The sequence below is a fragment of the Vombatus ursinus genome, unplaced genomic scaffold (assembly GCF_900497805.2).
Source record: "Vombatus ursinus unplaced genomic scaffold, bare-nosed wombat genome assembly UNPS02014799.1, whole genome shotgun sequence".
Lineage (NCBI taxonomy): Eukaryota > Metazoa > Chordata > Mammalia > Diprotodontia > Vombatidae > Vombatus > Vombatus ursinus.
In genome coordinates, this window is record NW_020954577.1 from 29,526,698 (window position 1) to 29,551,749 (window position 25,052).

Genomic DNA, 25,052 nt, shown 5'->3' on the forward strand with positions numbered 1-25,052 from the left:
AATGTGTGTGTATTCTATGCCAGAAACGCTCGTTCTCTGCCCTGGATTCATCTTGTGCTAAATCGAGTCCCACGTCTAACAGGGAAGGCTCCAGGCTTCAGAAAAGTTCATGCGCAGGTTCTCCAAAGCAGGTGGGAGGAGGCCACAGTCTGCCCTAGCTCTGACTCTGGAAACATTCACTGTTTTCAACCAACGCCTTACTTCCGTTTCAGCTCTTCACGTTATCTGTCTCTCCATGAAGACGAGTCAATGCTGCTCCAATCTATTCTGACCATCTTTTCTCACCTGTGACAGAGCTTTGTCACTGGATTATCCAGGAGTGTCCTGGGACTTCCAAGAGGGCCCCGAAGGCCCCTGGGTATTCAGTCTGTGAGATCGACTGTCCACCTGTCCTCTTACCTTGTGACTATGCCTTACTGCAACTGTCAAGATAAGCACTGGTTCAAGTGGCTGGGCCTTAAAACCATCACAGCAGACTTAAGGAAAATCAGGCAGTGGAGTGAAAAGAGAGTTAACATATTCTGCTGTTATTATTCTATTCCTTTTCAGACTTGTCTGGAGGCATCTGTGTTTGTGGCCCAACATTGTATTTGCTGGAGGCAGATACATCTGTTCCTAGCCCAAGGATGTGGGGAGCAGTGAGCAGAAAACATCCACAATCCCCCATTTTCCCCCAGATGTGTTCCTTCCTCTTCCTCCCATTCCCATAAAAGTTCACACAAGAAGATTCTGAAATATATTTATTAAAAACCTCCCTTATTTTCAACAAAAATATAAAGACCCTCTACCTTTCTCTTGGCTTGTTTTAAAGTAATGCCTGGGAATAACCATCGTAGTAGTGCACAGTGACAGACAGGTTTTGGGAGCCTGAAGCTGACTTAAAGAACAGAACAACTGTTATTCAGACGGGCATGCTGAGGCCCACTCCTTCATGCACAGCCGTCAGGGGACGTCCACTTGTGGGGTAAAACTAAGATGGAATGGGATCCCCTACCCTGCCACTTGTCTCTTCTAACAGCCCATCCTTGGAAGCCAAGTTACCGAAGGTGAGGATGAGCTACTTAGCAGCGAGGCACCACACAAGACACCAAAACCCTGTGTTTTTGTCTAAGAGCTCTCAGAGCTTGTGGGCCAAGCCTGCCGCTAAACCTCACCGTGTATATGCCTTCTGACCATATTTTCTGAAACAAAACTGGGGTATGTGACTTCCTTTCTCTCTGGACTTGGGAAGTGGGACAAAGCCCCATTTCTTTCTATTCCGTGGCTTCCAGGCCAGCCCTGGTGTCTCCTATTGGCACACAGACCTCGTGGTACTGCGTTCTTGAAGGTTAAACACCCTGATCACTGAATGATTCCCCCCCTTCAGTGGTGTCTACTTACAAGAAAACGTGGAGGGCGACACAAGTGAGCACAAGGCCATAACGTTGTAACATAACTTTTCTGCCTCAAGTTGCCGCCCATTAAGCATGGAAGGCATCCTCCAGAACATGCCTGAACAAGGAGGTGGGCCAGTCACAAGATATGATAGAGTGTGAGGGTCAACAAACCCTCATGGGCTCCCACAGAATGTCAAAAGACCTGGAGCAGGGGTCCTAAACCTCTGTTCGTGTCTCAGACCCCCATGGGAGTCTGTCAAATCCTAAACACCTATTCTCAGAATCATGTTTTTAAAAGCACAAAATAAGATACATAGGATTACAAAGGAGACCAATTGTATTGAAATACAGTTATTGAAATGTTATTGATAAAAGTTCACAGGCGCAGGGTAAGAAGCCTGACCCAGAGGCTCTGGGCCTCTGGCCTGTGGCAGGGAAGACACAGACAAGAACGGTGAAGAATAAGAAGGTATAGATGGTCTGTGCTCTGCACCGTTGGAGGAAAGGTCCCCATTTGAGATAATGGATCGTCTGAAGAAGTGAATTCCTAAATTGTGACAAAAGTACTTGTTTTTAACCGAGTACCTCTGCCCCAAGTTGTTTTATTCTGTGAAGAGTTGAGACTTATGATCACGGTACTGAGAATCACGATGTCCTTAGAGGCTTCCGAAACTTGCTCTGAAGAAAAACTCTTGGTACACACAGGCCTTCTTTCTTATTCACGGTTTCTCGAAGGACATACTCATTGACTACTTCTTCATATCCTGTTGCCCAGAAGAGCTGAGCCAGGAACACTAGAAGAGGGAAAGGTAAATGGCACCGATGATCTCTGCCTGGAGAGCTTTTCTATCACCTCACCAGGTCAAGGCAGCGAGGGAAGCTAAGACCATGTTTTTGTTTAAACACTTGAATAATTTCACTTTGACATTTTAGGTTAGGTTTTACTTTAATGGAAAAGAAAGACAACAAGATTCCATTTCCTACAAGTTCATTATTTTTACACACAGGTGGAAATTTTAATTTACAGGAAATGGCTTTCATAGACTTGTGAGCTGGAAGGGATCTCAGGGGTCACAGTCCTTCAGTGGGGCACAGTAAAATGACTTTTCCAAGGCCACATGGGCTGTAGGAAGCAGAGCCAGAAACGACAGAAAAGTTTCCTGACTCCAAGTTCTGAGTGGTTTCCATGACCCCAAGTGGTCACTCACCCAAAAACTCCTTCTCTTCCAGACCACACATTTCCAGTATAAAGTGGGACAGCTCCAACCTGCCCCACGTAAGCCACCTTGCACACGTTCAGGGTAGGTGTCCTACTTAATTCAATCCAAAGATCATCTAAGGAATACCTATTCCACGCCCAGCACAGTCCACTATTGATTCCCTCAAAAGAACCAATGAACAGGCATTTATTAAGCACCTACTACATGCCAGGCAGGCACTGTGCTGAACAACGTACAATGTCCGCATTCAACCAAAAAGGAAAGACATGAATTTCAAAGCTGGCTGTGTTCACAAAAAGGCTCCACACCCTTGACTGCTTTACTCTGAGCACCTTATTTATTCTACTACTCAGGGGAGGCCGGAGGTAGGGGAACCCAAGTAAAAATCCTGGTGACTGTGTATCATAATCTTTCCCTTCCCCTGCCATGAAGAGGAAGGCCAAGTCCAAAGCACAGTCTGCACCGTACAACCGGTCCTAACACAGCGACCTTGGGGTTGAGGAAACAGGCCCTTTGGAAGGTCCTGGCTTTAAACTGTTTACCTGTGGGCTCCATTTCATGCCTTTCGGAAAAGAAGCAATAATGTGGAAGGCAGCAAACAGCTTTAACAAACTTTCCTCATTCATTGCAACCTCAGGAGATTTCTGTTTTCCATGCATCTTTCCCCATACCTACAAGGCCATGCAGACTTCCCCCGAGCCTGCTGCACCCTCGAGCTCCTGCCAATCAAATGGAGAAAACCTGATCACTGCAGGAAGCTGCCTCTGTTTGCATTTCCTCTGGACAGTGTCCTTCCAAGCACCTTCACTTCTGGCTTCCCTCCCAGTCATTCCACAGACGCCACCCTTTTAAAGGTCACCGCTGACCCACTTACCCTTACATGCAGCACCTTTTCTCCCCTCTCACTCTCTCTAATCTCGGCTGCATTTGTACCTCCTGAACGCCCCCTCTCTGACACGGCCTGTGGCTACACGGATTCTCTTCCTCCCTCATTTACTATTGGGCACTCTCCCCTCTTCTTTCTCCATCTACAGTCATGGCACCCGCGTAGTCTCCTTCCAAATTCCGCCCCACCCGCTTCCTAGTTCTTCATCTCTGGGGTCTCGTAGACACTGCTGTTAGAAGGCTGGGCGTCACCTCCAAAAACCAAGCTCGCTCTTTTCCCTGGAGCAAGCACCCCTCTTTCTATTACCGGCACTATCATTGCTGCAGGTCCCAAGGCTCAGCATTTTGGCTTCTCTTCTCCCCTATCCTTCATTAGTTTGACAACTATTAATTTGGACCAGTCTCTACAGACATGCATGGAGCAGAGGTAAGTGCGGTCTAGACAAAAGCAGCCCTGATCTCTAGTCTTTTGTAAGGTGACTCCTATCAGTTGTGAGAAGCCAGGTGCCCCTCACCCGGGCTCTCCCCACCCACCGTCACTGTCCTCAGCACAGCTGTCAGCGCCCCGAAGGCCTTTGGTGCCTCAGTGTCCCACTGCCCTCTGGTCCTATGGCCCATCTCGCCCTGCCACCCTCCCTCCTTTTCACAAAAGTCACACGATAGTGCCATCTGGGTCCAGTACACCTTATGTGACGGCAGTTCACCTGGACCTCTGCTTGAAGGTGATCCTTGCACTCGCTCTCCCAAGCCTTCTCACCCCTCCTCACCTCCACAGGGCTCTCCCTGCCCCTAAGAGCTTGCCTCACGCTTCATTAGAACAATGGAGGCCACATGCTGAGAGCTCCTTTCCCCCCCCCTCAAGCTGCATCACTCAGATGTCTCCCAAGACTTCTTCCTCCTTCACCCCGTCTCACCGGAAGGTGGCTCTTCCCACTGACCAGGCAAACCCCTTGAAATTCATGAGTGACCCCATTCTATCCCTTCTCCTCCAGCAGACTGCCCCATCTGTCACCCCCATTCTCTCACTGATCGTTGTGTGCTCCTAGGCTGCGTCCCTACTGCCCACAAACATGCCCATGTTTCCTCTTCCAAAAACCCTCCCTGACCCCCTTTGGGTTCGCTCATCCCTTTCCTTTACAGCTCATTCTATTCAATCCATCATTCAGTGCTGCTGACTTCTCCTCAGACACCTCTCCTGGCCGTCCCTTGTTCTCCATTCTCGAAGCATTCATTAGGCACCTACAACGGCAGACACGCCCTCATCCGGGTCCTGGTCTGGCTCTTATTACACCTGAATGACTTCAAGACACCGAACGCTGGCTCCAACTTCAAGTCCTTCCCCTCCAGCTTAAATACTGTCTCCGAGCTTCGAGCTCCCTTTCTTCTGTGCTCCAATAGCATTTTTAGCCTCTTCCATGCAACCTACTACTTTACATTCTTGTCTTACGTTGTTCTCTGAACACTTTACACACATCTACACAAAGACATACAGATATATATGTGGAGACAGACAGATCGATCTCTGTATCGATATGTCTGGGTTTTGAGTCTCCACTAACATTACTGAGTCTCTGAGGGAGGAACCTCATTATAAATGTCTGCCTCTCCCCACATGACCTGCACAGTGCTGGGCCCAACAGAAGGGATTAAATAAATACTTCTTGTTAGAGGGCTTTTGCATTCCAGTGCTCCCTGCCTACATACAAAGCAGTCAAGGACTGAGAATTTTTCCTGCATAATGTCTGGCTTTGGTTTCTACAGCTATACAAAACGTAACGTGCTGAGAGACGCCCTTGTGAGGGCATAGGATACATTTCAGGTCCTCAATCAATGAGCCATAAAATTTGTTGAGGTTCATTCCAAACACTTATTCCTCACTGCCCTCTCTTGCCTTCAAAGTCCAGAGCTCAGTTAGGCAGGTAAATGTTCTGTCTCATGCTTTGTTTTGAAATGTGAAAATCTTACTGGCAAACCATTGGTCTGTACTGACCATGTCATGCTCTGTCTAAATACCAGAACAGAAAGATGAAAAAGGGTTGTACAAAACTCTCACGGATAAACTGTGTCACCCACAACAACATCAGAATTAATTATAGTCCAATGAACAACTGAAAATTGACAAAAAATAATTTAAAGGGAAATTGCCCCCTCATTTCTCTTACCATCAGTAAAGAAATAGGCCCTGGTCCCATCTTGTCTAACGTAAAAGTTTTCTCCCAGCTTGTTGCCAGCTTTAAACCGCAGCATTGCATGATCATTCAGCCCATAGTCTCGAAACAAGACACATTTACCTGGCTTTAATACCTAGTGAACACAAACATATATTGTATATTATTCCCATGTATTAAGTAAAAGCTCAATGAAAATTGAATGTCAACTGAAATCTCCTTAATTCAGACACCACTAACTCAAGCTTGTGAAAGTTCTAGGCTGAGCTAACCTGGATTACTGATGAGATGTGTGGGACAGCAATCAAATGAATAGAAAAAAGGAGACCACTGCCTCAGCTGCTTAAGAGGACAAGCTTTGAACATGCCTTTTAGTGGTTGTATCCATTCCTGCAAATATCTAAGAAATGGCAAACCACAACATTCAGGGCTTTATCTGTAACCAAGTGTTCCTCTGCATAGCTATTTCTTTCTTTTTTTGTTTTGTTTTGTTTTTTTGGGTGGGGCAATAGGGGTTAAGTGACTTGCCCAGGGTCACACAGCTAATAATTACATAGCTATTTGTAAAAAGAAAGATTCTCTCTTTCTTTCAAAGGCCTTGCTCCCCCAACAGTCACTACAGAGTCCAGTTCATCTGTGGTTGGCCTGAAGCTGACCAGCTTCCTCTTCCAGGGACCAGAAGGCACAGGACACTCATTCACAAGCCATGCAACCTTCCTTTAAATTCCTGAACTTTGTTACCTACATCCAAATAGGAAACATTTTAACTCTTCTTCAAAGTTTATCTTTCAGCACCATGAAGTATCTGAATCCATTTACTACAATTTATTTGACCCACATCATCTCCTGAGCAAAGTCAAAGACAGTTTCTGAACCCTAACACACACATAGTACAACAGACCAAAGGAGAAGGTGGCCCCCAAGGGCTTTCTAGGGAGCGTGATTCCAAAGCCTCCCCCTCCCCTCAATCAGGCTCTCATCTACCTTGTAAACATTTTGCAAGACCAGGTGCATCTTGTCAGGGTGAACGGCAGAAAGCACAAATATCAAGGTGACGACATCGACAGAGGCTGCTGGGACATGTTCCAGGAGATCATCTTGGGTGAGATCACAATGGAAGGCCTTACACCGCTCAGCGTCATACAGAGGGTTTTGCTATTCAGCAGGGAAAGGAAGAAAACGTGAAAAATTGTTTCATGATTAAATCATGCCAACATTGAAATAATTCAAATTCACCATTTATCGTGTCTATTATATGTAAGGCACCGTATTAGAATGCTGGGGGAACAAAGTAAAAAATGAGATTACCCTTGCCTTAACTCTGCTGGTGAGGGCATGAGCTGAATTAACCCAACAGCATGAATTAATTTTGTGAAAACATGGCATCAGGCGAAACCTTTTGACAGAGGGCAGTGACTTTGGTAATAACAGGGACATTGGCTGTTTCGTTATATTATGGACGACACTGGTCGTTTCATAACATTGCAACAGTTTTGTGATGTCATAATAGTTTGGTTACAACATATGTAACTCATGCTATGGGAAATAAATGTCAGAGCAATGTATACACAGGATGTGCGCTGTTGCTTGTAGATGATTCAACCAAGAAGGTGGCAGTCTCTCACAAAGCAGCTGTCAAATTCTGCTAGAAAGCTGAGACTCTCATTTCTGCCCCTGGCACTTTATCTAAGGCAGAAGTCCCCAACATTTAAATATTGTTACAAATAACAGGATTTAATTGCTACATATTGCATTTTACTTAGAAGCCCCCTGATCTTCAAAAATGCACATTTTATAAACCTATGGTAGAAGATAAGCTTGACTTTTTCTCTGTAAACCCAGAATGCCTAGCAAATTGTTAAGTACTTAGGAAATGCTGGGTGACGGACAAATACAGGGTGAGATAGTAAACCGATTACCTCTAGGTTATTTAAGGGCTGACTTTCTATTTGGAAAACCAGATAAGGATAACAATCAAGGAAGGGTGGGGCCCAGCCTCCTCCGTCCAGATGGGTGTCTTTTGTGCCTAGGAAGCCTCATTATCAGGAATCCAAAGGGGCGGGGGGGGGGGGGGGGGGGGGGGGGGGGGGGGGGGGACAAGTCCTTTTCCTACAGTTTCAGGCTTCAACTCCATCTTTCCTCTTCCCCACCCACTCCAGTTCTACTGGTAGCAGTCAGAAAGGGACAAACTGAGCCCAAATCCACCACCTCCTCCCCTCCTCTCACTGGCCACTATTTCTCCTCACCAAAGCCCCAGATGGCAAATAAGTTAAGAGAGAAGGCCCAACCTGGGTAGGTAGTCGTGGTGTCAGTGGGGCACAGAACTGGGCCATGCTCCCTGCCCTTCCCTTCCACCCTCAAGGCCACCTTGGTGTTTGGGCTCATGGGGCCCTTAGGTTCTCAGCATGTATTTTCATGTATTTTGCTCTTGAGAGACTGCATAGAGGACTGGACAGAAAGCCTGCCTCAAAGTCAGCAAGACCTAGGTTCCAGTCCTGCCTCCGGCTTCTACTGGCCCCTGGTGACCTGGGGCAAGTCCCTCAGGCTTTCGGGGCTTGGCCCAGGCAAGCTGAAGTGGCCTGTATCACAGGTCTAATATGCTATATACATACGCACATATGAAGGTATGTATTTGTATAGATGTACCCACATGTGTATGTTCTAACATGTCATAAAATACATATTTTTGTCAAGACAACTTACAACTTCGTGAAGATAAACTTTTGGTTCATGTTTATGACAAGCATTTTCTCCTCTAAAGTCCATTCAAAGTATTTCAACTCAGGCTGAAACACACATATACAAACACATACACAACACATATACCCCACGTATACATAAATATATTAAAAATATATACATAGTTTTTATCTTAAAGCTAGAACATTTTTTATGAAAATTTTTTAGGCAGGATAAATAAATGTAATCCTTGTAAATTTGGTGAACATAAATGTACTTTACATATCAATCACTTGCTGGCTAGTGAAGACCTGTCATTTCCACATTTTGCTTCCTATTTCCTATAGTTTGAAACATTTTTCTGGCAAAGAGAGGGCTTTTTTTTTTTTTTTAATGGAACAGCCAGCAGAAGTTCCAGACCTCCAGGCTTGGGAAGGCATCAGCTTCCTCCCCTCGGCAGTTCTCTGAATGCTCAGGTCCACCCCACAGCCATCCTTTCCTTCTCTGTGAAGCGTCTGGGATAGGTGATCGCTGCAGAACATCTTTTCTTCTGAGAGTAAGAGGTTTTTCAATGCGTTGGAATCCCATGGAACTCCAACATTCTTTCCAGCTGTCACTAAGGTAGCCCAGGATTGTAGGTCTTGCAGGCTGACAGTAACTCACTGGGCAGAATTCCAAACTCAAAATATTTGAACTCAGATTCCCACAAACCTACTTTGTGGATTCTCAAATCTACACATTCATTCAACACTGACCAAGATAGATCGGAAAGTCCTCTGCTGAGATGGTAAGAAGAGACTAACAAGATGAAACTAATAGGGAAATAAGGAAAATCTTAAGACCTGAGTCAAGAAAAACAGCTAAGGGGAGACACTTGTGGCAGTCAGGGAGCTAAAGTGTTGGGCCTAGAGTCAGGAATACTGAACTGTGTGAGTTCAAACCTGGCCTTGGACACTTCCTAGTTGTGTGACCCTTGGCAAGTCACTTACCCCTGTTTGCCTCAGTTTCCTCATCTGTAAAATCAACTGGAAAAGGAAATGGCAAACCATTCTAAGTATTTTTCCAATTGCTGCCCAAAGCAGAATTGGTCCAGACAGGTTTGAGCCCAAGATAACTGAAAAATGGGCACACTGAGGTTCCTTGAGAGGGAAGAGACTTATTTTTGTCTCTGAATCTCCAGGCCCAGCCTGGGGCTCTGCACTTTTTTGTCCAAAACAGTGATGTGGAAGTCTCCGGAGGGAGCTCGATAGCTGCAGAGGGGTATGGACCAGGGTAAGGAAAGAACACTGATTAGAACAGGAAGCCTTAGCAATGATCCAGGTGAAAGGCTATAGGGTAGGGGTGCAGGGCAGCCTCTCCTCATTTCCTGGCATCCTCAGGACTTAATTCGGAGGTGACTGAAGAAACAATTGAGCCACAAAATGGGGAGAAGGGGCTACAAGGCACGTTCAGAGGTGGACGGAACATCAGTGAGAGTCTATTCCAACCCCAGGTAGTTCAGGTAAAAGAGACCTCCACTTCCAAAGTAGTAGCGTGATGTGCAGCCCCCAGACTGAACTTGGCTGGGACATGTTCCTGCAGGAATGTGGACAGTATGCTATAGAAAAGCAGAATTAACACCACCCACCCTGGGCTCTACTCTGCACCTTTTCCTCTGAGAGAGGGGCCAAACTTAAGGAAATTCTGCCGGTGGTAAAGCCAGGGACTCTTCAAGACTCTTCTAGGTGTCAGAAGCCTACTGTCCAGAGGGAGGGAAGACAAAGTCCTGCTGGGCCCTGCCCTGGTCAGACTACAGCGGACGGACAAGACTAAGCCTGGCTTTTGGAGTCCTTTTTGAAAGGTCCACTGGATGATGCCAGCTGGTCCTAGGACAATGACCTCGATGCTGTGGGACCTGGTACCGCCCAGGCCAAAAGAACAGCTGAAGTGGAATGGTTAGCTGAGGAAAGTAAAGAGCTGCCTGCAACTTTGTCATGCAGGCTCGTTCTACTTGGCCCTCAGGGACAGATGGAAATGGCAGGAAAGCAGATCTCAGTGCAACACAAGGAAAGAGGTTTCACAATCAGTGCTGACCTAAAACAGGCGGGGATCACTGAGAGTTGTCACAATTCACCTGCTGAGGATGTCCTCAGAGGGCTTTGTGTTTTGGGAAGGAGGAAGGCAAAAATGACTTCCAAAGTCTCGTCTATCGGCCACTCTACGTTTCAAATTCAAGAGTTAGTCGGCATGGGTCACGAGAGTGACAAAATGGGTGAGGGACCTTCTGGCCTTCATTCTGCCAGTTACCAAAAGGGCTGCTGGTCAGAGAAATTAGTTTTGGAGACTCATTATATCCACATAACCAACTTATTTTCTCTTGTACAATTAGCACTAATTGGTAACATCAATTAAAAGAGCAAAGGATTAATTTAGCCTCAATTGTGCCAAATCAAACTTGTATGTAAACGGACAGTTTTCATCGCTGAGAATCCTCTTTCTTAAAAAAGTATCATCACATGCCTATTACACCAACCTTAACATACTCTACGGCCCGGGGTGAGAAGTCACAGGCGTAAGCAAAGATATTTAGATCTTCTTCGAGAAGTGGGAATAAACAGTTTCCAACCCCACAGCCAGCTTCAAGGATAGTCAACTTCTGATCTTCAAACTGGGGGGAAAAAAAAGAATGTATGTTATATTTGCACGATCAGCAAAGGAAATTGCTAATTTTCACCTATTAAAAATTCAGGTCTTACTGCTGAATAGAAAGCATGTGATAATTCTATATTCTATTTTTGTTGTCTTAATCTGTGTTGGGCTAAATTTTGAGTAAGTGGTTTGTTGGCCAGCTGTATTTTCCATGTCACAAGCACCAAACAAGCTTAATAAGATGCCCAGAGCTTACAACAGCCCTGAAACAAACTCAGGAGAGAAGAAAAGACGCCCTCAAGCATTTAATGAATCTCCAAAACCAGAGACCCTTTCACTGGCAATTATTCAACACCCACAAGGACGTAGTCAACCAGCATTCATTAAGTGCTGGCACTTCTGGGCTGGAGCTGGCCTCAGAACTCAGGAGGACCCGGGTTAAGTCCCACTTCTGACACCACAGGTCTTGTGACCTGGCTGAGTAACTCAACCGCTCACACTGTAAGTTACAGAGAAGACGTCAATCAGCACCAGTATCGTCCCCTCCACCCATTCAGCTGGCTTACCTCCCTACATGACCTCAGTTCCTCAAACTCTCTGGTGGTCCAGTGTCTATCTTTGAAGAAATTGGTACTATTTCTCTTATAAAACAGGTCCCAGTTCTTCTGGGCCTCCTTTTCCAGTTTTGCCTGTTTAAAGGCAGACACGACCCGACCATCTCCGCTTTGAGGCCTGGCCTCTTGTTCTTTCTCCTGACCTGGATCCTCTCCTCCAGCGGACATTACCACCTGTAACCCCTTGTAATTCCCAGATGAATCCATCTTCTGGCAGCCCTTCTGAGGATAATTTTTTTAACCGTATTTCCCCATATTTATTTTCAGGCAGCCAAATCCCATAACTCAGGCAAGATCGGGAGCTAAAAAAGGAATGAAAATGAGAATACCATAAATCAAACATTTTAAGGTGGATAAGGTAAAAGGAGATAGTATCTGTAAAGCTTTATTTGCTTAATCAACAATCCAAGTAGGTAATTCCCAATTAGCAAAAATGCAGGTCTTACTGCTGAATGAAAACCATTTTATATCCTATTTCTGTTGTCTTAATTTACATTAGATTAGAAGCTACATAGTAACTGGTTTATTGTGTGGCTGTAGTTTTGCATGTCACAAGTACACAGTACCAGCACATAGTAGGCACACTATAAATGTTTATTCAAATGAGATAAAAACTATAAAGCACTTAGCACAGTGGCTGAGACACAGTAGGCACTATATAACTGCTTATTCAAATGAGATAACTGTAAAGTAATTAGCACAGTACCTGGCACACAGTAGGCGCTATATAAATATAAGCAATCATTATTGTTGTTGTTATATTTTCTTCCCTTCCCTAGAGGATGGTTGAGCAAACAGAGAATTCCTGAAAAATCAAACAACATTTATTAAATGCCTACTATGTGCCAGGCACTTGTCTATGTGATTTTCTTTACATCCATTGCGTGGGAACAAGAAGGAAAAAATTGCAAATGTTGGGGGGGGCAGGGTGTGTGTAACATCAACCCAGCCACCCCCAGGCCTGCACACCCCGAGTTTTCAAGACCAAGTACCCAGGATTGTAGGAAAATGCTGGTGGAGCCCAGGACCCCGTGGCCCGTCCTGGCCGGTGGGAGGGAGAGTAGCCCCTTTCCGTGGGTGGGCTTTCCATTAGAATGTAAGCCCCCTGAGGGCAGGCCTGTCTTTGTAGTTCCAGGGCTGGGGACTAGACACCCCCTCCCCTACCTTGGCCATGCTTGGGGGGGGGCAGAGCTGAAGGGACCTCGGGTCCAGCCCCCTTGTTTTACAGAGGAGGAAACAGAGGTCCAAGGAAGTTGGGTGGGGCGTGCCCAGGGGGACACTGCTAGTAAGGGTCAGAGGTAGGATTTGAACCCGTTTCCTTCGACTCTAGGGTCGCGGGCTCTTTCCACCTTGATCTTGCAACACAATTTTTACAAATCGGGAAACTGAGGTGGGGGGTGGGTAGAGAGCTTGTGTGTCGCCATAGAGCTGGTAAGTGGAGGGGCCAGGACGAGGACTCAGGGTCTCGAGGGCCTCAGCTTCCTCATCCGTAGAATGGGCACAACCCTAAGTGGCATTACCTACCCTAGTGGCGAGAAGGCAGCTTTAAACCTGGAGCGGCCGAGTCGGCCTGGGGCAGGGGCGGAGCCTGGGCCGGGGGCGCGGGGGCACGGACGAGTCCTGGGACGGGCGGAGAAGGGACGTTCCCCTCCCAGAGAAAAGCGTGCCCCGTACCCTCTCCGGCGCGCTCTTCTTTAGCCCGCGAGGGCAGGGCGGACAGGAAGTGCGCTTAGCCCCGGGCCTCGATCGGAACGCTTTCCCTGTAGCACTTCCCCGCCCCCACTTCCGGTAGGAGCGTCGACGCCGGAAGCTCCCTCCCCATTCCCCGCAGACCCCGCCCCCGGCGCGGCGGAAGGGCAGGAGGAGATTCCGGCCTCTGTTGGGGGTCGCACCCGCCCCACTCTCAGCCTCGGAGCGGAGCGGTGTCTCGGTTGCACCGTTCCCCCCCGGCCTCTTCCGGAAGTGCCGGCCGGCCCTCAGGGCGGGGGCGGCGCTGAGGAAGCCGGCGCAAGAGTCCGACCGGGCGGTGACCGGAGGCCGCTTCCCCCGGCGGGGAAAGGGCCATGAACGGCACCGCGAACCCGCTGCTGGACCGCGAGGAGCACGGCCTGAAGCTCGGCGAGAGCTTCGAGAAGAGGCCCAAGTCCTCCTTCCACACCATCCGCTGTGAGTACGCCCGGGACCCCGGGGTGGGCCCCCGCCCCGATTCCTGCTAGACTCCCCAGAGACCTCCCCCCCCCCGCCCCCCCGTGCCCCCCCAGCCCGGGGGGGGGAGGCCGAGGGCGGGGCCCGGGCCCTGGCGGAGGAGGCCCCTCCCCCTTCCGCGGACCCCCTGCGGAGCCGCGCGTGGCCGTGGGCGGAGGGACGCTCAGGCCGTGCGTGCCCCGGGCGGCCGCCCACGCCCCCCTCGGCGTCCCGGGCGCTGATTCACCGCCGCCGCCGCCGTGACTCCACCCGCAGCCCGGCCGGGGCCAGCCCCTCCTTACCGGGGGGCGCTTTTGTTTGTTCCCGCGGGCTGAGCAGCGTCGAGATCGGCCCGGAGGGCTTGGGCGGGGGGAGGCCGTTGGGGCTGCGCGACTCGCCCAGGGTCACACAGCTAGTAAGAGTCCAGGCTGGATTTGAACTCGGGTCCTTCCGACTCCAGGAGCGGTGGTCCATCCGCCGCACCACCCAGCTGCCCCCAGAGGTCTCTGAGGAAGGGGGCTGAACTTGGGGTGAGGGGGAGGGAGGGCAGGGCTTGATGGGGTGTAGCCTGAATGCTCACTGCTGACCTGCTCTGGAGGACTTTCTAACAACAGTGCAAATGTTCATGTCTGTGTTTTAGTTGAACTTGGAGGACAAGATACATCGAAGTAATAAAGAATCATACAGTTTTGGAGGTGGGAGCAACCTTTAGAAATGCCCAGTTCTGCACAGTTTACAAAGGAGGAAACTGAGGCCTGAGTTTAAATGACTTTCCCAGGGTTGTTGAGGTAATCACAGACTCATCACCCTTTTCTCTTGCCTCAGACCAATGCTTTTACCATTATATTAGCTTGCTTTGGTTTTTCCTCTTACACATCACAGAAAAGTCTGTCAGATCCAGAAACATTGTGGTAACTCCTTTCCTCCTCATTACAATCAAGATGGCATTCCTTTTTTTATAGTTTCTGTGCAAGACTAATTGAGACCATATTTAAAACTACTCTAAAATTCTGTATTGGGCACAATTTAATATTTTTTGTCGTTATTTAAGAAGAAAATCTTTAATGAATTAGCTTTTGTTGATATTTGATAGTTATCTGAATAAGAAAAGTATGATTTGAGTTCTTAGTTAAAAATATCCAGGAAACTTTGGGTAGTAACATAGCCATTACCCTAATAATTTTTATCTTCTTTAGATGATTTTAAACCAGCATCCATAGACACTTCATGTGAAGGAGAGCTCCAGGTTGGCAAAGGAGATGAAGTCACAATTACACTACCACACATTCCTGTAAGTTGAGTATGTATAGTCTTTTTAAAAACTTAAGGATTGCTCTAATGTACCTTACCTGTGGTATGATATTTACAGTTTCTCTATCATTAAAATTTTTTGAAGATGATGATATACTAAGGGTCAGCAAGTTAAAGGAAAAGTAGTTTTTCTGTACCTTTCTCAGAGATGCTTGATTAAAGTTAGAGACTGTTGTATTAGCTGCCAAGTGATTAGCACCTCCTTAAAACACACGTGGCTTCTCTGAGACTTGGGCAGAAGGCAGGCCAAATTGACCAGGAGTGTGCATCGAGGTCCATGGGGCCTACCAGTGCTGTGAATCACTTAGGTGGGGTGTTGAGTCCAATGTGATCATCTAGACCCTGTGCCATGCATGGGTCCAGAATTAAAGGAGATCAGGGAAGATCTCAGGCTGGGAAGCCTGGGAATGGCTCAAGCCCGAGGTCAGAGAGTCTGGGCAACTGGGATTGAAGCAGGAGGTCTCAGGAATAGAAGCACAATTAGGGTTAGGGTTAGTTAGTGAGAACAGACACAATGCAGATCAGATCCAGCTGTCAGAGTCTGAGTAAGATGTTTCTTACTTGCTGCCCAAAGCAGAATTGGTCCAGAGAGGTTTGAGCCCAAGATGACTGAAAATGGGCACATTAAGGCTTCTTAAGGGAAAAGAGACTTGTTTTTGTCTCTGAATCTCCAGGCCCAGCCTGGGGCTCTGCACTTTTTTGTCTGGAATGGTGATGCCATTGGTGTAGGGAACTATTGGGGAGGAAGCTCTTTAGCCACAGGGGGAAATGGACAAGAGGAGGAAAGGTTTGACTCGGATTATGGAGATAAAGTCTTCGGCAACTTCAAAGCCTGTTACCGATGTCAACTATGACTGTCTCTAATAATGAGGCAACACACCAAATCTTATGGGATGCGGCCAAAGCATTCTTAGGGGAAGTTTTATGTCTCTAAATGCTTACATGAATAAAATAGAGAAAGAGGAGATCAGTGAATTGGGCAGGCAAGTAAAAAGGCTAGAAAAAGAACAAATTAAAACCCCCCCAACTAAATACCAAATTAGAAATTCTGAAAATCCAAGGAGAGCTTAACAAAATAGAAATTAAGAAAACTGTCGCACTAATGAATAAACCAAAGAGCTGGTTTTAGGACAAAAACCAATAAAATAGATAAGCCTTTGGTTAATGTGATTAAGAAAAAGAAGAAAACCAAATTACCAGTATCAAAAATGAAAGGGGTGAATTCACTACCAATGAAGAGGAAATTAAAACAACAATTAGGAGCTATTTTGACCAACTATATGCCAATAAACCTGACAATCTAAGTGAAATGGATGAATATTTACAAAAATACAAATTGCCCAGATTACTAGAAGAGGAAATAAAATGCTTAAATTATTACTGTCTCTGGGTTAGGTTCATTTAGTCCAGTCAGGGATAATAAACACCATATTGCTGCTTGTGCTGATCCCTAGGGGATCCAAAAGGTAAATCAGAAATCAGTTTGTTTGTTCCAAATTCACAACTTTATTGGTGGAAGGATAGAACTACTTATTCAAATTAGTGGAGAGATTTTTAAAAATGTTTCAGTTATTCACGTCACTTGGCCGTTTTAAAAGTCATCTTTTTTCCAGGTAGCAGCGTGTTCCGTGTGTGATTTAGGATTCCTGTCTTATGCTTTTGCTTTCAACAGGGATCAACACCTCCAATGACTGTGTTCAAAGGAAACAAAAGACCGTATCAGAAAGACTGTGTTCTCATCATTAATCATGACACTGGTGAATACGTGTTGGAAAAACTCAGTAGCAGCATTCAGGTCAAGAAGACAAGGTGAGAATCCATACTAGCACACATCTGCCGTGTGGCAGTTGATAGAGCCCACCCGAGGATCTCCTGTGAGGTGGGACAATAGGCACTGGATTCCTGACATCATCAGTGTGGGGAGCTCCCAGCAGAGGTGATGGTTTGGTAGATAATTCTAGTGAGTTCCCTGGAGCCTAAAGAGATTAACGACCTGCCCAGGGGCACACAGCTAGGAAGTGCCAGGTCTTTGACTCCAGCACTTAATCCATGACTGTGCTGCCTCTGTGAGAGGTACCAGTGAAGAGACTGAAATCAGAGGGCCTGAGTTGAGACTGGCCCAGGGTCATACGGCAAAGAAGGGCAGAGAGGGGCCGCAAACTCAGGTTTTCTTGTTCCCAGCCCTGTGCTCTACTGGGAAAGATGCTTATCTTTCCCTTGGTTACTTCAGTTCAGTAGGCAGGTTCATTTATTCATACATTTTTTGAGTGTCAGTTACTGCTTTAGGCGTAACTTTCTCTGAATTGTCATTTTGTTGACCCGTATGAGAAAGCAAACCATCTTCATTTTCAGAAAGATTGTATTCTGAAGATGATTAATGCTTCATTGATAATGTGGTTGTTGAAATAGGATAATCTGAGGCAAAAGATTTTGGCACCTGGAGTTCTAATGGCAAAAGCATATTGATTGTGGAGACTGTTTCACTAGGGTGAAAGCACAAACTCCAAGCATGATGTATTCTAGATTACTATATCATGAGAATAAAACTTCACTGACTTTTTTGAGTAGTGAACACTATTTCACGTGAAACCAGAAATTTTATGAACACACTGTATTTAAAATGCAAAAGTTAGTCTTTACGTGTAAAAGAAGTCGATAGCTTTAGTTCATTGTAGTCTAAGGCCATATTCCTGTTCTAAATTGCATGATCTAGTCTCATTAAGTATTTTTGCCCTTGTTTCAGAGCTGAAGGAAGCAGCAAAATCCAGGCGAGAATGGAACAGCCCCCTGCTCGGGCACCACCACCTCCTGTACCATTTAGGGCCCCAATGAAACCCCCAATTGGACCAAAAACCTCTCCTGTGAAAGACAACCCTTCACCTGAACCCCAGTTGGATGACATTAAGAGAGGTAAGTAATAGTTTGTGGAATCTCTCTCCTCAAGAAAGATGGACAAGAACAGCAGTAGCCGCTAAGAGCTTTTATAAGCATCTGTGAATCTATGCTTGGGATTTTCACTTAAGGATTCTGCCTTGTAGGAGACGCAGACATGAACTTGCTTGTTCCTCTGGGGGGCCTCCCAGGATGCCGGGAAGGTTCTTTCTGGAATTAGTGGCTTGAAATTGGGCCCCTTGGAAGCTCAGAATTTAAACCAACATGTACTGTGGATGTGAAACATGAGGCAAACTGTTAAGTCCATTGGGAAGCCTGAATGTCCTTCAGTTTCCTCTTTTGGGCAGGGTGGCCTTGGGAATAAAAGGCCATCTTACATGTTGATTGGTTGGTTAATTCATTTACAATTCCATTATTCTTTGTTGAGGAATGGGTGTGAGAGAGGGCAGGATAGTCGAGCCAAAATAAGCCCAGGTCAGTTAGGCCCTATCTTGTTACATGTACTCACCTGTTAAAATGTAAGCTCTTTGAGGACAGGGCCTGTTTTACTTTTGCCTTTTTAAAGAGGTGGTTGATTGCCGGTAACTCTGAGTCACTGTTCCCAATTCATGACCCTCAGATGTGTTCTCTGGAAAATGTGGGCTTTTAGTAGCTTCTAGTTGGAGGGCTACTTTGAGATTGAGCCACACTACAAGTGTGTGAAATGCTTTCAACACTGCAGATGCTGATGGGCCAGTGGATAGGAGGGGAGTTGATAAACGGCCCCTGCTGGACAGGGTCCCCCTTGTCAGCAAGGGGCTCCACAAGTCAGATAATGAATGTAAAAAACCCAGGCCCCAGGCCTCAGCTTTAGCCTCTAACCTTCAGGGTCCTTGTGTGATGTTTTCTACGGCAGGCCTTAAAGCGCTCAGTCTGTTTTTCTGACTCACTGAGGTGTTAAAGACTCCCTCCGTTCACTTGGATGAGAGTTGTAGACCATGAGTGTCTAGTCAGTTCTGGTTGTACGAAGGAGTGTTAGAAATAAGTGAATAGATTGTACAGTGTGTGCACAGGGCGTGTTTTATACATGACTGTCAGCAGATAGGTCTCAGCGACAGATAATGTGTTTGCAAGAAGATTTCAGATATGAATTTGATTCTAATTCATACAGAATAAAGAATCCTACTCTTTGGCAGGACATGGTTTATAAAATGTCAAAGCATTTTTCTGGAGATGTTCTTAGCAGCGGAGTTAATGGGGTCACAGATAGAGGAACTGGGTAGCGACCTCGGAAGTCATCTACATCTTGTCCAACCCCCTTAAGAGGTGGAAACTGAGTCCCAGGGAGTTTAAATGACTCACCTGCTATCACCCAGGTGCAAGCATTGGAATCCAGGTCCTTGGACTCCAGAGCCAGTGTGCCAGGCTGCCTCATTAGTCTGGCATTCTCTTCTTCATATAATCAATGTTGTTTACTTCTCGGTTCCTTCTGTTGCTCCAACCTTAAAATGCTGTGGAAAGATTCCTTCATGCCCATGAAAAGCACCATTGTATATTGTATATTGATGTCTTTTGGCTCTGACTGCTTTCTCCTTATTAATGAACTCACAAACCTGTAGTAGGCAAACATTTTAAGTAACGTACTTTAAGCAAAGAGCGCAGCGTGGCCTCCTCCTCCGCTGACGCACACGTTGCCCTTTCGTTCCAGAGCTGAGAGCAGAGGTTGAAATCATCGAGCAGATGAGCAGCACCAGCGGAAGCAGCTCGTCAGACTCGGACAGCTCCTCGGGCAGCGACGACGACAGCTCGAGCAGCGCAGGGGACGAGCCGGCCGCCAGGGCCTCCCCCTCGCAGCCTGCTCCCCAGCAGTTCAGTCACAGAACCCCTGTGGCCAACGGCACCGGCCGGCCTCCGGGAAACAACCAGCTGATGAACACCCTGCGTGAGTGGGGGTGTCCCCGCCCTGCCGACTCATAGGCTTAGGGACATCAGGAGTAAAGGAAAATTCTCGTTGTTCACTGCATCTGAAGGAATATCATGGAATGTCGGCAGTTGTATGTGAACTGGAGGAATTCGGGGCTTGTGGGAGATGACTGACCCCAGAAAATGTCAGTGGGAACAGAGAGCACAAGCTGGCGTTTTAGCATTCCTCCTGTGCACACACAACCGAATTCCAGAAAATGCTGCTCCAGATGTTTGCCTAGACAGGCCTCTTTGGATTTTTCCCCATTCCCTCGAGGGCCCCAGATGTTGTGGCCTCATTTCCTTCAAGGCTCCTTTCAGGGGGCCTCCTGCCTGAGGCTGCCAGAGCCATCTTGTGAGATCCTTTGTGTTTCTCATATAGATGTACTTAGATATAGACATCATGTGTTCCCCGTTGGAGTGCAAGCTCCTTGAAGTGGGGACTGTGTCCTTTCCGTGTGGTTATGTCACCAGCATGTCCCCCAGCAGCTGCCATGTTTTTTAGTCCTGACCTTTCATTTCATCGGCGTAGGGAACTCCCCATATCAGCCACGCGGAACGGCCACTGTTGTTCCACTGATTGTCCCGGGGAGTCTTCTGGGACCCAGAGCTGAAGGCACTAGCTCTGAGTTACAGCCCCCAAGACTTGAATGCAAGTCTTCCTGCACACATTGATACATCCTCAGTGGAGGGGTGCCTTCACTGGCCCAGCAGGCTCTGGCCATTAGGAGTGGACACAGGGAGGTCAGGCATTCACGTTTGGCAGCATTTGACTGCAGCCAATTAAAAAGAGAAGAGGAAGAGGAAGAACAGTCTTGGGGGGAGGGAAGGGATATGTTGGATCTTTCTGTACCCCTAACCTGATTATACTGCTTGTGTTTACTGATGAATATCCTTCCCTGGTGTGTTTAAGCTGTGGAGGAATTGGAAACTCTGACAGTAACAGTGGAGAGACTAATTGAGTTAACTCTGCTCCTATTATGTGAATTGGTGGTCCAACCAAGTTAACTCATCACAAGCAAACACAAATTAAGTGTAATGACTTTCTGCCTGCCCAGTGCTCATCACTGATCCACGGGTATAATTACAGGCTTTTTACAGTCTCAGCATTACTGAAACCAAGCCCAACAGTATCAGTGTATGAAGTTAATAACATCTTGTGATTTGTTATAATACTAGTCAAAATGATTAAAAGAAAAAAAAAACCGTCCTTGTAAGGTTTAAAAGAGAATTCTTTACTTGCTGATATTGAATGCCGTCAGCCAAAGAATTTAAAGGCATTAACTTAATTCTGTGATTTTGTTTTTGATTTGTTCTTACAGGAAATGACTTACAATTGAGCGAGTCTGGCAGTGACAGCGACGACTAGCGTTGGAGCTTCCTGCATCTTTCTCTTTGGTAGGAGAACATGTGGAGGCAGCAGGACATGAGCAGGAGGCCCCCTGCCAAGGAGAGCTTTTGGGGGGGAGCTGTCGCTGAGCCCGAGCAGGCGTGCTCTTGTATATATTAAGTGAATGCAGTTTTACAAGTTTTACCTAGATCTGTAGAGTAAATAACTAGGAGGGTTGTTTTTTGGTTAACGTTGTACATGGAAAACCTGAACTGTTGGGGGAGGGAGGGAATCTTGGTTTTTCAGAGGTTGAGTGATAGTCACTAGTTTGGACATGTCATCTTCATTGCCGAAGCAAACGATTTGGCCTTTGGGGGGAAGCAGCATCCCCAAAGTGTGTTAAAGCCTCTTCTAATTATTGACCACATGGAGATGAAGGTTTTAGCCTTCTTTGCCTAATTAGACCTGACCTGATAGGTCAGTGGAGACATACTTAGGCAGAGACTTTCAGAAGTAGACAGAACATTGTATGTGATCCATTCCAAGCAGGGAGGCTTAGGCAGATTCGAGTAAAACCCAAGGTTCCAGCACTTTCTCTATTGTACCATAATGACTCCCATTATATTTAATCAAATATTTATTGAACACCTACTGTGTGCAGAGCTTAGGTATGTAGCAAAACCAATGATCTATGTACATAAAGCAATCAGATACATATTGGAGCTTTGTACCTAGACTGTGAAAGTCACAACTACCGTTTTGTTTCTAGTTTCAATGTGGGCCAGTGAAAGTTGGCTCTGTACAGGACAGAAGAATCCCATGTGTAGGTGCAGTGACTATGAGATTTGAGTACTGAGTCGATAAGGAAAAATCACGAGCCCATGTTCAGCTTTCATTGGACGTAATTGATTCAGTGGATTTTTAAAGGAATGGATTTTTTAAAAAGAAATAATAGGAATGACTCTGAGTAGGAGGAGTTAGGGGAGAATACTACTGAATGTGTGAACTAGAAGTGAGTTTTTAAAAAGTATCCCAGGGTGAGTTTGAAAGTACCATATGAAAGGACCATAACTCTCCTTGATTTGGGGATTCCCCCCCTTTTATACAACTATGTTTAAATTACAGGTTGTATATTTATATAGCTGGAAACAACACAAAATATGCCCTGTTTTGTACAGATCTTCTGCAAAATGCTTAAAATACTGATAGAATGAAAATGTTCTAAGACAGCAGTCCCGAGTTACGATTAAGTGTACCTTATTAAGTGTACATGCAGTAGGTCTCCATACAGTCTAAATGAACATCCCATTGCTTATAATTAGAATACATATTTCTTAACACAAGAAAATTCTTTTGCTTATGTTTGCTGGGCATATAGATTTTAAATTAGTTTCTGGCCTATTGCCTCCCTGACTTACGCCTCCTTTTCACCCCCACCATTCCCCTACCTGTCAGCTCTTCAACACCAGTTCTGAAGTAGAAGGACAATTTGAATCTAATCGTGGGATACAAGACACATGGGGGAAGCTCAAAGGAATATAATTAAGGGGAGCCATAGTTAGGAGGCAGGAGGAAGGGGAGAAAAACTCTTTCCCCTTACACATTGGCCAAAGAAAGCTGGGAGTTCAAGGGGGAATAAACCTCATTGCCTTGTGACCTTTAAGTACTTTTTGGTTCTTACCCAAATCTCAGGCTCTTAGATTGAATTTAATGGAGTATAAGAATTTATTTATAATGAATTGATAATTTATTTATAATCTGTTGGTAGTGTTGACATTAGAGATGGACAATACCATCATCAGTTTATATTATTGCTGGAAATAAGGAATATTTAAGTGTTTCACTGCTATTATTAACTTGCCCAATTCTTTGAGCCAGATTTCAGTCATTTGAACTAAGGTTTCCTGTGTAAGCTTTTAAATTTTAAATAAAAACAAATGCTAAAGGAAGCAAACAGGACCTTGGTTCTAACATCTCCAAGTCTAGATGTTCATTTGCTAATCGTCAAAAAGAGTTGTGTAAACGCATTATTTGCACGTAGCACTATGGTTAGTTATTCAGATATAGTAGACTGGTAGGGGAAATATGGAGAGTAGGGCATTCCAAGAATATGCATACTTTGGATGACAACTTGGACATGGGAGCCATGGATGTTTTCAACATTTTGAAGCATTTTGTGGAATTTTTCAAATTTTCTTTTGTTATTTGTCTCCCATCCTTTTGTATTTGTTTAGAGACTGGTGGTCGTAGTGGATAGTAATAAATCTCAGAACCCTGCCTTTCGGAAATACTTGTTATACAGTGCTTAAATTTTACATATAAAATCACAGTAGGGTTTGGATACTTGCAAACTCGAGATTTTTATCTGAAACCAAGACTACTTATTCTTTATTTGCTTTTTGTCTGTAACAGTCTCATGTTTTTCCGTGTGTGTTTATATTTGCTTGTCTTTGGTGGTGGGAAACCTTAAGATTCCAAAATCCCTTTTCCTTGATTAAGATAACAGATTCAGTAGGATGTGTGTGTGTGTTTGTGATGTATTTATATGTTGTTTTGAAAGAAATATTCTCATGTGGATGTATATTAGGTTATAGTAAAAATGGAATTATTCCAATGTGGTATGGTAGGTGGCATTTTGGAAACTCAGGAGTAGGTTGAAGTAAAAGATGAGTAGAATAGTGATCATCACTTACCATTGCCTTTTCCCCATCATCACTCTTGTCCCGAGTTCATTTTAACAAGTTAACTTAAAGTTGTCTGGCTTTGTGATTGCAGTTTTCAAAATCTTGTGCCTAGAATTTATTTTCATAGCTGCTTTACTGTAGGGTAGAAATATGCATGTTTACATTTATGTAAAATATTTGCAGTGTGTAAAGTTTTATAGTTTACTCTTTTAAAAAAAATCACTATATTTAAATAAGAAATTAAAGTCAGCAATTCTTCTTTTGTCTTCTGTTTTTGTTTTTCTTTCTTAAGTTAGAAATAATGTAAATAATTTCTTACAATAACCCTTCATACATGGACTTAATGATAATGGAATCTAAAAAATGATTCTTTAAACTAGATATCACTAAATTTAGGAAGTTTACAAGGCTAGTAAAATTTGAAAGTGAATTATTAAAGGAATGATTTATGAGCACTTTGAAAGGGAGAAAGAGATGGCTAAGAGCTGGCCTGGGTTCACCAGGAACAAGTTATGCCAGACTAACCTCATTTCCTTTTTGACGATGTCCCTATAGTAGGATGCCAAGGACCTTCTGTGGACATCTAGGTATTAGCAGCTCATTCGCCAGATAGTCTCCTTGTGAACAAGGTAAAAGGATATGGATTGGATGGAAAATAGTGGAAGTGAGTGGGTTGAAACAAGTTGATTGACTAAACCCAGAGAGTTTGAGAGACCAGCATGAGGTATTAGAAGGAGCACCGGATTTAGGGTCACTCAGAGGACTTACCAACTCTGTGACCTTGGAGGCGGCACATCTCTCCGCAGTGAAGAAGGCTGGATCAGGTGATTTCCCAGGTCATGTGGGGCAGTTAATGATTCCACTGAGTGGCAGTCAGACTGGACAGAACTCCAATGGAGGGCCACATGGCTCTTTTCCTTGGCCATGTTTTGAACACCTTAAAGAAAATCAGTGTCTTGAATGACTTGATTTTTATGCTTTTTAAATGACATAAAACTGGAAGTAGCCAATACATTAGAGGACAGAATAAGAATTCAGAAAGATCTTGATGAGCTGAAATGTTAGTTAAAGCCAACGAGATGAAACTAAACAGGGATAAGGATGAAGTCATTGGATTAAGAAAAATCAACTACCAAGTAT

At 45.3% G+C, this 25,052-nt stretch overlaps 2 protein-coding genes across 5 annotated transcripts; one reads left to right on the forward strand and one right to left on the reverse strand.

The window, feature by feature from the left end:
- Positions 1-727: 727 nt before the first annotated feature.
- Positions 728-13,200, reverse strand: METTL6 (methyltransferase like 6). Of its 4 annotated transcripts, none has more exons than XM_027872150.1 (7): positions 13,095-13,185; positions 12,277-12,375; positions 11,523-11,872; positions 10,841-10,975; positions 6,634-6,804; positions 5,644-5,785; positions 728-2,170 (listed from the first exon to the last, which is right to left on the reverse strand). In XM_027872150.1, exons 3-7 carry the CDS (start codon positions 11,775-11,777, stop codon positions 2,022-2,024), a joined length of 852 nt encoding a protein of 283 aa, XP_027727951.1. In that variant the 5' UTR covers positions 11,778-11,872; positions 12,277-12,375; positions 13,095-13,185; the 3' UTR covers positions 728-2,021. The 4 variants fall into 4 exon arrangements, 3 of the variants coding, with proteins under 3 accessions (XP_027727951.1, XP_027727950.1, XP_027727952.1); XR_003570008.1 differs by lacking the exon at positions 12,277-12,375 and adding an exon at positions 3,139-3,315 and having other exon boundaries at positions 2,097-2,170; positions 13,095-13,200; XM_027872149.1 differs by lacking the exon at positions 12,277-12,375 and having other exon boundaries at positions 13,095-13,200.
- A 256-nt stretch (positions 13,201-13,456) lies between these two features.
- EAF1 (ELL associated factor 1) lies at positions 13,457-24,154 on the forward strand. Its single transcript, XM_027872152.1, has 6 exons — positions 13,457-13,736; positions 14,951-15,045; positions 16,738-16,874; positions 17,809-17,975; positions 19,645-19,878; positions 21,221-24,154. Exons 1-6 carry the CDS (start codon positions 13,634-13,636, stop codon positions 21,265-21,267), a joined length of 783 nt encoding a protein of 260 aa, XP_027727953.1. The 5' UTR covers positions 13,457-13,633; the 3' UTR covers positions 21,268-24,154.
- Positions 24,155-25,052: the final 898 nt, after the last annotated feature.